At 34.8% G+C, this 13,339-nt stretch overlaps 1 protein-coding gene across 1 annotated transcript in view; it reads left to right on the top strand.

Annotated features, from left to right (window-relative positions):
- LOC142343944 (uncharacterized) overlaps positions 1-8,515 on the top strand; it is a 66,603-nt gene extending 58,088 nt beyond the window's left edge. The window contains exon 4 of the mRNA XM_075395351.1: positions 8,194-8,515. Within this exon, the coding sequence (XP_075251466.1) occupies positions 8,194-8,313 (120 nt within the window). The 3' untranslated portion in view covers positions 8,314-8,515. The remainder of the gene's footprint in view (positions 1-8,193) is intronic.
- The last annotated feature ends 4,824 nt before the right edge of the window (positions 8,516-13,339 follow it).

The raw sequence follows: 13,339 nt of genomic DNA, 5'->3' as shown, positions 1-13,339 counted from the left end.
TGATATGAGATCTGATAAAATTTGTTCAAAAATAATTTAAACACCTCAAATGGATAAAGCTGTCATGTAGAAATTAAGATTAATTCTCGAAATATGTTGAAATACAAGCAAAAGTAAGTAAATAAATTTGACAAAAAGACAAGCAACCATCTCGACTAGCAGGCCGAGTTGATCGTATCAGTAGTGTTGATTTTTGGAATCAGCGCTTGAAACAAGAAAACTAATACGAAAAAGAGCAAAGGTCTATTGGTAAGCATCCTATTTCATAGCTCGATTTTTATGTCATTCTTAGATTTTCGTGGCAGAACAAACAAACCACTTACTCAATAATTGGCGAAAAGTACTATTGAGACATCGAAAGAATTTGCGGTGAATTTAGCGGTAAGTCTTTTTAAGAATTACATATTTTGGCGTTATTTTTTTGCATTTTTCTTGTACTGGTTAAAAGATTCAACGCTACCAAAAACATGCAATCAATGCCAAGAAAACTTGAGCCCTGCGAAATGAAACTTGTTTTTTTTTCAACACAATTTAATGCAAACATTTGCATTCCAGATTTTGCGCAAACTAAGCTTATTTTCATCTCATTCAGCTATCAGATCAATATTACGTTTTGGTTTATTGGCTCTGATTGTACCCCACTTTCTACACAACTGTCAACAATTTAAAGAAGCTGCTACTGTTACTCTGGGAATTTTACGTTGAAAGCGGTTTTTTTATCACCATTACCACATTCAACTGAATTCTTACATAGTTTTATCAAAAAGTCAATCGATATACAAATATGCTAATTGAGAGCACTGCTTTCTGCCGCAAAACTTTCTGGCGGTTTTCAGCAATGAAAATTTTTTTAATGGGATTCTCCCCCCTCAAGGCTAAGAACTGCAACTTAAACAAATATTTAACGCAGATAAGACCTTAGTTTGTTAGTCACCACGGTTGACAAACTTGCTGCTTAAATAAAAGAATAATTGGGGTAGAAATCATAAATAAAATTCCCGTTGACGATTGTCATATCTTTTGTTTCTAAAGGTAAATCTATTCCTTTTCTCTTTCCTTCGTTGGGGGCGTTTTGGGTAAAAGCAGAGTGTTCAAGCATCCTTTTACTTCAATCCCCTTTTCAACTGAGTCTTATTCTCAACTATTTTTACACATGTCCACAGTTCTTGGCGCTGAAGTTGGACTAGGCAGCAAGATCGGATGTGCTATCAAAGGAATTTTTGGTAGTTGTACAGAGTTTTCCAGGAGTGACAAGGAAAACATCCGAAAAGGCATTCAAAGAATAAGAGAAATTCAGGATGGATTCCAACAACTGACGACATCATCTAACAAAAAGTTTTTCTTGGTCGGAAAACAACTGAATTCATTGAATGCAGTGACAAAACGCCTAACAGAACTTCAAAAACTCAATTCACAAAAAATTGAGGCCGAATTCGATAGCATCAAAAGGGAGATGAAGGTTCTAACCAGTTGCGTTCGACGTCTACAGCTGCGAGGGAAAGAAAATCTACAGTTCAGTGAAATTCTTGCCTGGTTACTGATGTTACAAACAGAAATAAAGAACTTCAGGACAGCAACTTACACATTCCGCTCAACTTTGTTTACGGCGTTCATGACCATGACTAATGAGTTTCTTCCTTTCTCGCTTGTCCCACGTGAACACCTTGAGAAAGTCCTTGTCTCTGTTCAACGATCATTGGGAAACGACGACCAAATGTTGAGCTTGGCAATACCAATAAACAAAATTCTCACGAACTATGAGTCAAAATTGCTGCGTGAAGTCACAACCAATGATCTGGGACTAGTTTTCAAAATGGCAATACCACTAGCATCACGGGAGACCGTTCTCGAAGTTTACGAAGCAATCTTACTGCCTATGCCACAGTCAGAATCCGACGACAATCTGGCCATGATGTGGCGGACGGAATCAAAATATATTGGGATCTCCAAAGACAAATCCAAAATAGCTCTACTTAATGATGAGGATCTAAATCATCGCATTGGATCGAGTGTTTATGCTATCTGTGATCAAGCGTTTTCCATGCTGAAAACAAGGAGCAGTTGTCTCGCAACATTATTTGTATACCATGACTCGAACACAGCTTTCAAATACTGCGACGTTGATTTTCAGCCCCTACCAGTTCAAGAGAAGGCGATCAATATTGGGTATAGCCGATGGCTAATACTAGCAGCGTCCTCCAACTACCAACTCATTAAGTCGAACCACAGCGACTCGAACCCTCTCAACAGTATTATTTTTCAAGGTTGCAAGGCATGCATTATCTCATTGAATTGTGGAGAACAAGTTGAGGGACCAAACGTCTTGATGAGAAGCGACGCAAAATCTTGTGCGGAGATGCCTGCATTGCGAATTGATGTGAAGCTGCCCACAGCTATTGATCACTTATTCAAAGCGTTACCACCCCTGCGCAACTTAGTGAACTACGATAATTCAAAACCGGCTAAAGAGGAACTCGTCTCAAACTTTCGTTTGGAGGTGATGAAAAATTCCGACATGCCAAAAAGTGACATTGATGTGGAGCAAATTGCCCAACCTATCATAACAAAACTGCAACAACTTAAGCCAATTTACGAGCAGCAGTTCGCGGGCACGAGAAACTGGCAAATGTCAGTAAAAATTGGGATAATCAGATTTATACTGAACGCTCTCCTGCACACTGCAATATCTTATTGCGTTGAACTTCGAGCAAAAGTACATAGAATGCATCCCTTCAGAGTTAAAGAAAATGGACGTGAGATTAGATCTCGTCCTGTTGTTGCAGTCAACGAAAGTGACTATGAATTTCTACGAGCGAACCCAGAGCATCCTCTTATGCGGAAAACTTGTGTTTTTCCAATCGATGGATCAGAGTGTTCAGCTGCGCAAGCGTCTGCACCTGATTCGGCCGAACTGGAAAACGCAACTTCGTTCAAACAACTGCGGAAGTATATTCAAAGACTCAAAGATTCCGAAAACGGAAGAAAAAATCAGAACAAAGATAAAGAAGACCAATAGAAACTACAATAACCGCTACACAAAAACAATTTCTCGAAGAGAAATAGAGAAATCAAATTACTTGACTTCCCACTTTCCTAGTTTATTGCTATTGGGTGTTTCAAAGCAGATTTTGCTGTATTTCAATGTAGATTTTGCTGTATTCGGAATGACTACATATAACTACAGCCTCTCATTTTCACTTTAATTCTCAAAGAGCAATTGCAACCCCCTTTGAAATTTTGTAGTAGTTTTTGCTATTCCAGATTGAAAGTTTTTAAGTTTTGTAAACAAAAAAATTAATAATGCTAAAGTGTAAAGAAAATAGCTTGAAATTTTATAAGTTTCGAAGTGTGAAGTGGTTGAAAAATGATCCAAAGTGTAACCTAACAACGTATATTAAATACACTTGAAATTTTCTATTCAGCGTTGATACCAAAACAGAGCGGAAATTTTAATCTTATTCAATATAAAAGAATTATTAACAACATCTGATACCGATGATACCAACTTTGTACGTGTGTGTTTAGATTTGCATCAGAGGTGCTTCTTTTCATTTAGAGTGGTAGTGTCATTTATGGCATATATGAAAGTATTATACCAGAGGAGAGCCAATCAGTGCAGTGAATAATAGCGATTGTGAAAAATAAGAGCAGTGAAAAATAGTTGAGAATAAGACTCAGTTGAAAAGGGGATTGAATTAAAAGGATGCTTGAACACTCTGCTTTTACCCAAAACGCACCCAACGAAGGAAAGAGAAAAGGCATAGATTTACCTTTAAAAACAAAAGATATGACAACGATTGGAACAATAGGATTTGGAAAAACTAAATGCAAGAAATGTCAAGATTAATATGATGAAAAGCAACAAAATTAATGAAGTAAGTTTGGTAGATATTAAAAGAAATCGTCATTCGACATAAAGATACTCAAGAAAAAATCGGGATATTGTGCTTTTTGACAAAATTAGACATGGTTGAAAGAAAGGAACAATTCAAAATTCAACCATCATGTCTATTTAATCAATTTTGTATTGATTGTTTTGGTGTCATTCATTTTCCCTCAAAAAATTTATCAATCCTTGAAGTCACGATCTGTTCTCTGTTAACCAAAGAATTGACAAATGATATTGTATAGAGGATTAAAGTACTTTCAGATTTATTTATGAAAAAGGTGCAGAAATAATAGGAGTTTAGCGAAAGCTTCAAAATTGACGAAAGTAAATATCTCTCTGTTCGAAATCTATAGAGTTTTGCAATTGCTACCCATATGAAATGGAGCGCCATGAACTGAATGAAAGCACGCCACATTTTGGCATCGTTCAAAAGAAGAAATGATAAAAAAGCACAGAAAACTATTTAAATAAATTTGGAAAAGCTAACAAAAATACACAGATAACTTGAAGCTAAACTCACTGTTCACAAACACTTCCGAGAACATAAGGTACCAAAAATCGTTAAATAATTTCATTAAATAATATTGTTCATTCATTTTGTTTGAGACATTCCACAAGCAAAAAATTTCCATCTCAAAACAGTAGCAACTTCACGAATTTTAGTAACAACACTTTTTTGGTCGCTGTGTGATGATTATCATTGATCCCAAAAAACACCCGTTTAATGAGACAACAAGTGTAGTTTTCCAATTTGTCTTTGCATCTGGGAAACTTCCCAGCAGAGCCTATTTAAATCAATGGAATTTAGTTCAAAACATGAAATATTTATTTTTACTGAAGCGATTGCTTTTGTATTATTCCTCCTAATTGTTTCAAATCTGACTAAAACAATGTCGTGAAAAGTTGAACAATAATTATTTTAATGATGTTTAGTAGGGTGATGAACTATACTTTAGTGGGGTGAGGAACTATAAAATCAAATGGGGTTTTTTCTTTCAGTCAATTTTGGCCGATCCATATATTCATCGTAGAGAGCTGTGAGTGGTATCATTGGAAAACCCGTCAAGCGTAGAATATGAAATTAAATTTTTGTTTGTTTTTCGCTTTGTTTGGATTTCCGTTGTTTTTATTCACATTTTCCGGAAATTTTGCCGATATTTTTGTCAGTTTTGCTAAAATATGTTAAAATTGTTTAAAGAACTGTTGTCGGTTTGTTTTCTAAAGGTAGAAGAGTGTTGCTGAGCGTTGATGAAATTTTCATCTAATTGTTTTTGGCTAAATATTTTTGATACATACCTCAAAAAATCAGACTTTTTTTCATCGCAAACTGCAAGAAATAAGCGTCTTTAGTCAGCTTTGCTTTAATTTAACGGAAGTGAACAACGCCTAGAAAATGCAGACACAATTTCCGTCAGTTCAGGAGAGGGCTAAATTACTTCTCTGCTGTCTTGGAAAATTTTCTGCATCTGAAATGTAGCCGATTTTTAGCTAAAATAACGCGATAATTCTTAAAAAGCACATTTACTACCTGTATTCATTACACCGGGAACCATTGCATGTTTCTAATGAACGGACAATAATAGCAGAGCTAGTTTTGTTCTAATAGTTGAGTTCTAAAATCCAAAAAAAAAATCCGAATTGTAATCAGAAGCTGTCTTTCTTCCAAAAAATTTCACTAAAAATTGTTGCCTCTTTGATCTTCATTAGAGAACAGAATATTTATTCCCAACGCTCACGATTGATGGCTCCAGTTGACTTCTTAATTATTTACCAGGTAAAAATTTTTTACTTCTTTTACTCGAAACCTTATTTTCGTTTTGACTTTCAAAATCATTTATTTTCAAAATAAACACTGGATTATAGGGCTTTGACATTACTTTTTCCCTATTGGTCAAATTGCAGCTCAGTTTCAGCACTGAGCAAATTAATATTGTATTTAAATGAATGATTTTTGGACATTTGCCCATTTTTCAGTTTCAGTTTTTCTGATTTTGTCACACTATCCAGACAGATTATTTTTCACATCATTGGTGTTCAATTGACAGTCTCAAATGAGCATACAATTTTCTAAGGAATGGATTATAGTTTTAACGGCTTCGAGAGCGTTTTCTGTAAGAAATCAATGGATTTTTTTTCACTTTGTCTTCAATTGCCTTTTTGTTGAAGTCATGAGTAATTCTGATTTATAGGACGTTTCAAGTGCTTTTTATTGGGATTACATGAGGCTTTTTACTGGTTTTAGTTGTTAGCTGATGGTTTTCATCCCCTTAGAGATATTTTATTCAAGAAATGCAATGGAGGTTTTTAAAAGATTTCATCTTCTGTTCTTTTTGTCTATTTGTCACCTATTCTCATTAATCACTGGTCGCACACCAATTTTTAGCGTCAAAAGGAGTTGCTTTTTGAGATATCTATTAGGTTAGTGAAATGATTATGGTTTTAATAGCTTCGAGAACGGTTTTCCCAAAAAGAACTGTTTTTTGATATTTGTCTCCATTTGAAGCTATTCCATTGAACATACGACAAATGTTGCTCAATGGCCAGTTTTATTGGCTTTATTTGAGGAATAGACAGACATTTATAAATTTTACAATTTACTGCTGCACGACTTTGAAAATAACTGTTTTAAAATAAAAGAAACTTTCGCTTCTCATCCTCTGTTTTTTTTATCTTTTTGTTACCCAGTCCTATTACTTACCGGTCAAATACCACCTTTTAGCATAGAAGGAAGGTGAAATGGCTTAAAATTAATTTTTTAAGCGTGTTTATGGTTCTAACGGCTCCGACGCCATTTTGCCAAAAAAATTAATTATTCTTCGATTTTGTCTTTGTTTGAGCTTCTATTTGCAAACGTATGACGTATTTTGCCCAATGACAGGTCTCGATGTTTTCCATTGGTCGATTTAGGGGACCTATTTAGCGGCTCGAAATGAAAGCTGATGGTTTCCATGACTTTAAAGTATATTGTGTTTTCAAAGAATTATGTATTTTTTGAATTTATATCTTCTGTTCTTTTATTTCTATTTTCGTTAATTACCTATTCTCGTTAATTGCAGGTCCAATATCACCTTATTGGCGTAGAAAAACCCACAGTTGAACAAAACTAAAGTTTTCAGGGATTCGATTACGGTTCTAACGGGTATGACACCGGTTTTTCAAAGTTTTTTTCTTCTTTGATTTTTGTATGTATTTGACGTTAATTTTTTAACGTTTGACATTTTCCGATTAATGACAGATCCTAAGGGAACATTTTGGAGGAATCAATGAACCTACCTGTTTCTTAATTTTAATTTATTATTGATTGTTTTAATGTCTTTGAAAATAATTCTTTTCAAAAGAAATTTTTTGTTAACCTTGAATCTACTGTTGTTTTTTGTCTATTTGTTACCTTATCTCGATATTTACAGGTCACATATCACGTTGCGGTTAAAAATTTTGCAATGTTTAATATATTCATTGCTTTAATTGTATTTATAATGGTTTCAACGGCTTCGACAATGGTTTTTCGAAGAAAAAATGTTTTGATTTGTTTTGTCTGTATTTGACGTTCTTTTGGTAAACGTAGTCCACATTCTGATCAAAAAAGTCTCAATGGCCTTGTTTATAGGAATGAACGAACCTAATTTTTGTTTTCAATTGATAGCTAATGATTTTCATGACCTTTATTTTAATTTTTGAAAAAACGATAGGAACGTTAGCTGACGATATTTTTAACAGAGAATGCCTGAATACTTTAGATTGATGGAATGGTGAATGTTATGACAAAAAAATTGAATTAATGCAACCACTGGAAGTTTGAAGAACATTACGTCTTTAATTCTATAGAATTTTAAATTATTTTTTCTCAATTAAAGTTGTCCAATAAAATCTAATCATCAGAGATGTTTCCAATGACTACTGCCTTAATTCAGATGTTCAATATTAAGAAAATGAATGTTTTTTTATCAAAAAGTAACAGCTAAATGTTGAGCAAAAAACCCGTCAATTTTGAGAAAAAAATATAAAAAATAACAATAAAAAGAACATTTTTGCTTATAATTAGACGACTGCTTGTCTGATTACAATTCAACAGGACCTGATATAACTTTCGTGAGGAAATTGGACAATGAGAAAACAAATATAAGAACCAGTACAACCAAAATACATCTACAATAATTTGACTTTTCTAAAGAACTCATTAAAAAAAAGTCTTTTGGTATATTTAAGACTGTGTAAATTTTAGGTCAAATTCATTTATTTAATTTTTCAAGTCAATTAATATACTCTAGATGCGGGAAAATTAGTACAAATAAAGCTACTTTCAGGAAAGCAAGATCTGTCGAGGACAAGAACAAGGTTACGCCTACGGACAAGGGGGTGATGGAGATGGAGGTCATAGCGAGGGGGGACGCGGTGCTATCCTATTGGAACTTGTTCAAAAGTAATTCGCTGAAACAGTCCAGTTACGGCCTAAGATCAACCAAGATACATCAAACAATCAAAGTATATCTAATGATGATCTTCTTTTAGGTTCAAGATAATCTGCGCGCCAAAAACTAGCATCTGCCTAGACAGTTTCTCACTATGTTAACATTTCTAATTTTAATTTATAAATTGCTTTCTCAAAGAGATGTTCCATTATCGTGATTTTGTTTGCGTTATGATTACAGATTTTACGCAATATTGAAGGGGGCGTGGGTTATTAAGCGAAGAAAAAAGATTAGTCAAAGCCAATTGTTGTAGCAAATAGTTTTCTTTTCTGAGCTAAAGTTTTTTGATAACGCAAGGAATAGCAAATAAGCCCATACATGCGGTATATCAATTTCAAATAGGCAATATAATATAAAAAACAGACAATTGCCCTCATAAACAGTAGCTCACAAAGTAATCACCAGCAACTAAATTTTCTCAAAATTTGCATATTTTTCTTTCCAATTTTCAAATTTAATTTTCCCATCCAGCTTTCGCAGCCATCTTGCATTTATTCTTAAACTAATAGCATCAAACTTGTTACATTTTTGCAATTGCTACCTTTTTAACGTACTTTCTAAAACAAACAATAGTTCACTTGATTACGTACCTGCTCAATCAAAATCATTGTGCTTGAAAACAAGTTAAAAAACTAGTAAAGATAGAAAACATTGGACAATTTACAAGTACTTTGATAACTCTTTTGGTTGAAATCCCAACTTTTAGTGACACTTGACAACATAACAGCGGCAAGAGGATTTTGAATGGCTGTATTTAAGCCCGGACTGAACGGCAAGGCAAGATCAGTACTGTGCACGTCAAATTGCAAGTCTCATATCAGTACTGATTCAGAGCTATGATCATGTCACTTTTACACTTGTCAGTATAATGCAAGTCTTGGCCAAGACGTGCAAGTCTAAATGGAGGTATTGGCCAAGACGTGCAAGTCTAAATTCTAGACTTGGCCAAAAATTGGCACGTCTAAAGAACGTCAAAAATAGCCGAAAAAACGTCAGAAATATCCGAAAAAAAAACGTCAGGAATGGCCAAAAAAACGTCAAATATAGGTCCAAAAAACGTCAAAAATAACCGAAAAAACGTCAGAAACGGCCGAAAAAACGTCAAAATTAGGTCCAAAAAACGTCAAAAATAACCGGAAAACGTCAGAAACGGTCGAAAAAACGTCAAAATTAGGTCCAAAAAACGTCAAAAATAGCCGAAAGAAGCGTCAGAAATGGCCGCAAAAACGTCAAAAGTAGGTCCAAAAAACGTCAAAAAATAGCCTAAAAAACGTCAAAAATAACCAAAGAAAAACGTCAGAAATGGCCGAAAAATCGTCAAAACTAGGTCCACAAACCTTAGGGATAAATCGGTCTCCGAGCTCAGCGCAAGTTGACCCATATCGATATACGTCATCCTGTACTCGTTCGTTATCTTTCAGTGGAATCGGAACGCAACTAATTCAGACCTATTAATTTAGTTAGCACACATAATGAGCTCACTCATACCAAAATTTGAGCCCAAAACATTCACTCAACAAAATGTTATTAACGAACGAGCACTCGGCATGACCCAGTTTTTTGGGGTACAGAGTCTGAAATCCAACATAATTACAAAAGTACTGACCGAATCGAACCCAAACCTGGTTCATTAGAACCGCCCTGAAAAAAGCTTTTAAACTAAATATATGACATGCATTTTTAACAAGTTGGTCAAGAAATAAAGGGGCAACGAGCACTACCCCCCGGCAATCTGGTTATAGCTGGTTATAAATAGTAACTGGTTATTCTGGTTATTTGGAACCATTTGGAACTAATACATTGGAACTAACTGATGGCAATATTGGCTCTCGGGCTAATATGAATGAAGGTATCGCCACAATGGAGGAATTTTGATATTACCCATCTGCCTCATTTGAGCCGTTTTGTGCCAAAATAGGGTGAGTTGCGGCTTGATGTCTGATAACTGGGGAACCCCAACTCTATTGCCCCTGTTCACAATATTTCCTCGGATAGGAATATTTGACATGATAGGACTGTTCAACAAATCTGAGAAATCAAGATTTGTCAATTTTCGGCTAAAATTCGGCTTAAAATGGCTGAAAAACGGCTGAAAACGGCCCATAACTACCTGAAAGGATCCATTTGGACTTCGCGGAGGTCCTGTAGTAGTGTCGGGTACCATTTTGTACCAGTCTGATGCCGATTTTTGGGACCCCGTGAAAATGGATAAACATAAACCTGGAGATCGTGGCACGTTACAAAATTTTTTGAAATTCAAAATTTTCACAGGAAATTCTTTGAAAATTTGGTATTGATTTGAGAATCAACTTGCAAGTGTAATCCAAGTCTTGGCAAAGACTTGTCAGACTTGCAGACTTGTTTTTAGACGTGCCCAGTACTGATATGTGCTTGTAGGCTTGCAATTTGACGTGCCCAGTACTGATCTTGACTTGCCGTTCAGTCCGGGAGTATTTAATTGCTATTCGTTTAATTTCCACATATCATTATTTCAGAATTTTCTGTTAATCGCTACAAAAATTCGTTTTGCTCATTCATGTTTAGCCTAATATTTTTTCTCCATATTTAACTTCAGCTATTTTTCTAAAACGTAACTTTTAATCTGCTTAAACAATTTTTCAAAAACTTGATCAGAATAATCATAATTTTGATAAATGTGCCAAAAATACACATAAATTATTGTGCCAAATCTTGTTTAACGGTGCTTCCTAAATTTGACATTTTGGTATGCTTTGTTTTGCCAAAATTATTTTGTTATAGTTATCTTGCAAATATTTTCGCTACCTTGGGAATGGATCTGTGGCTCGCAGAACTTGATAAGCAAATAGCACATCCGATTGAGATCAGGTTATTCATGTAAGCATAATGAAACTTACTTGTAATAAAAAAATTCTAATTTATAATCGGATTATTGAACGAAAAGATCAACGGTACTGAACTTTGTGTAATTGCATTGGGAATTTTAGCACATAGAGTGTCCTGACCTTGAATAAGTTGGGTACTTGGGTAAATGCGCTGGCTGAAGTGGCACATTTCAATTTTATTAAACAAGCCTAATCCGTGATTATTTCGGAAACCCCAACCACTAAATAAATTCAAGCCGAGATTACAGGAGGCCAGTAGAACTTCTCCTTGATTTAACAATAAACTCCGATATATCATTAGCTAATGTGGCAATGTTTTACTCAGTGGTCACCAAAAAACGTTCAAAAAATATGCTCCAGAGAAATAAACCATGGTTACTTTTAGGCTAGCTGCAAAGAAATTGATTCAAAGCTAACTTTATATCGAAACACAGAACAAGTGTTTAGAAAAAAATCAGCTAAATCATTCATGCGAGGTGACAACTGGCAGATGATTTTAACCCCTAATTCTCCAAAACTTTGCTTCAATTAAAACGCAGCTCTGCTTCTGCAGTAGAAACTACAACACATTTTCAGCTATGCCATCAGATTGCTCATTTCTGAAGAAAGTTTGTCTGATCTGAAGCCTTCTGCATCAATATCTTTTCAGCTGTCCGAATTGTCAGCTCTGAACCTGATGACCTTGCTAACTTTAAGTTCCTACCTCTTTTGAAAATCTATTTTGTTCCTTTTCTTCCCTTTAGATACTCGAGACACATTTCAGCTTTCCAGTGCTTTCAAATTGGAATCCATTTAAAATTAACGAGTCAGTTTGCTGTATCAGCAAATTCAGTTTTTGAGTTAATTTTTTAAAAAAATATTCGAAAAATTTTTTGAAAAGACAAATTTCGTTTCTATAGTCCTAAAAATTGTATGCTTTCGTCTTCAACTCATACTGATCTGTGCAGCATCTAGACAAATTGGTTCTACAATCTAAAATGGTTTAAGAAATAGTTGAACCAGTAAATCATTTGCAGTGTAAAAGTTAGTCTAAGTATGTCTCCTTACTCTTGGCCTTTTTATGATCTCTTTATAAATTGTTTCAAGGCCTTGACCAAATTGAAATCCTTACGATAATATTATCAACTTCCCAGAAACAATTTAAAAGTTTTCTACTCTTTTCTACATTGATGTGAAGACGTTACTCATAATCAAATGCTGGATAGACACGCATCATCTTGATAAATTTTTTCCTCCCTGTTGTCTGACCCAAGTTCATCCTGCATTTATTCAGAAAAAGATAATCTTCCTGTAGCCAATAAATTAACGGTTTGCCCTCATCATAAAGTTTTCCGAAAAGGTGGGCGACTTTTTGAAAAATTACCACAATTTCAAAACTGCTTATGCTCTTTCAGTTCAATCTATATATAACACGAATAGCAGCTAAGCCTGTTCTTGTTTGATGGTTTCTGTTCCTATCTCGGCTAAACCAACTGTTCGTTGCAAATTTGCTCTTGCATCTCGATATTTCACCGTATTGTCAAAAAAAGGAAGCAGAGTTCACTGACAGAACTATACTGTGGTGTTTTATTCAATCTCTAACATTTACTTTACTTCCTTCAAATTTTCTTGGATATTTTTAATCAGGATATCGTTTCAATTGATTTGTCCGAATATCGGTCCACAACAATTTCTTCGATTGAAATTGAAAATGTTTGCGTACCACCTCGACATAAAACTTTACTGTTTTAATTTTTTTGCCTTCATTATCTCATGGCGCTCTTTCTAAGTACATACTAAATTGTATTACTGAGTCACAAAAATATTTTTCTACTTGTGTTGTCCTTGCGCATTTTCCTTTACTTGCAGAAAACGTCTCATTTTCAGTCAAAGAGATCTTTTTACAACAATCAGACCAAACTTGAGGACCGGAATGAGCGGAATTTGACCGGAATGAGCGGAATCGATGAAAAATAAAGCAAGAAATGAGCGGAATTTGAGCGGAATACAAAATGCAAGGAATGAGAGCAATTTGAGCGCAAAAAATGCAAGAAATGAGCAGAATTTGGGCGGAATACAGAATGCAAGGAATGAGAGGAATTTGGGCGGAATAGAGAATGCAGGAAATGAGCGCAATT

The sequence above is a fragment of the Convolutriloba macropyga genome, chromosome 8 (assembly GCF_964194025.1).
Source record: "Convolutriloba macropyga chromosome 8, txConMacr16.3, whole genome shotgun sequence".
NCBI lineage: Eukaryota > Metazoa > Xenacoelomorpha > Acoela > Convolutidae > Convolutriloba > Convolutriloba macropyga.
The sequence above is the reverse complement of the archived record's forward strand: the minus strand, read 5'-3'. Positions and strand labels throughout refer to the sequence as shown.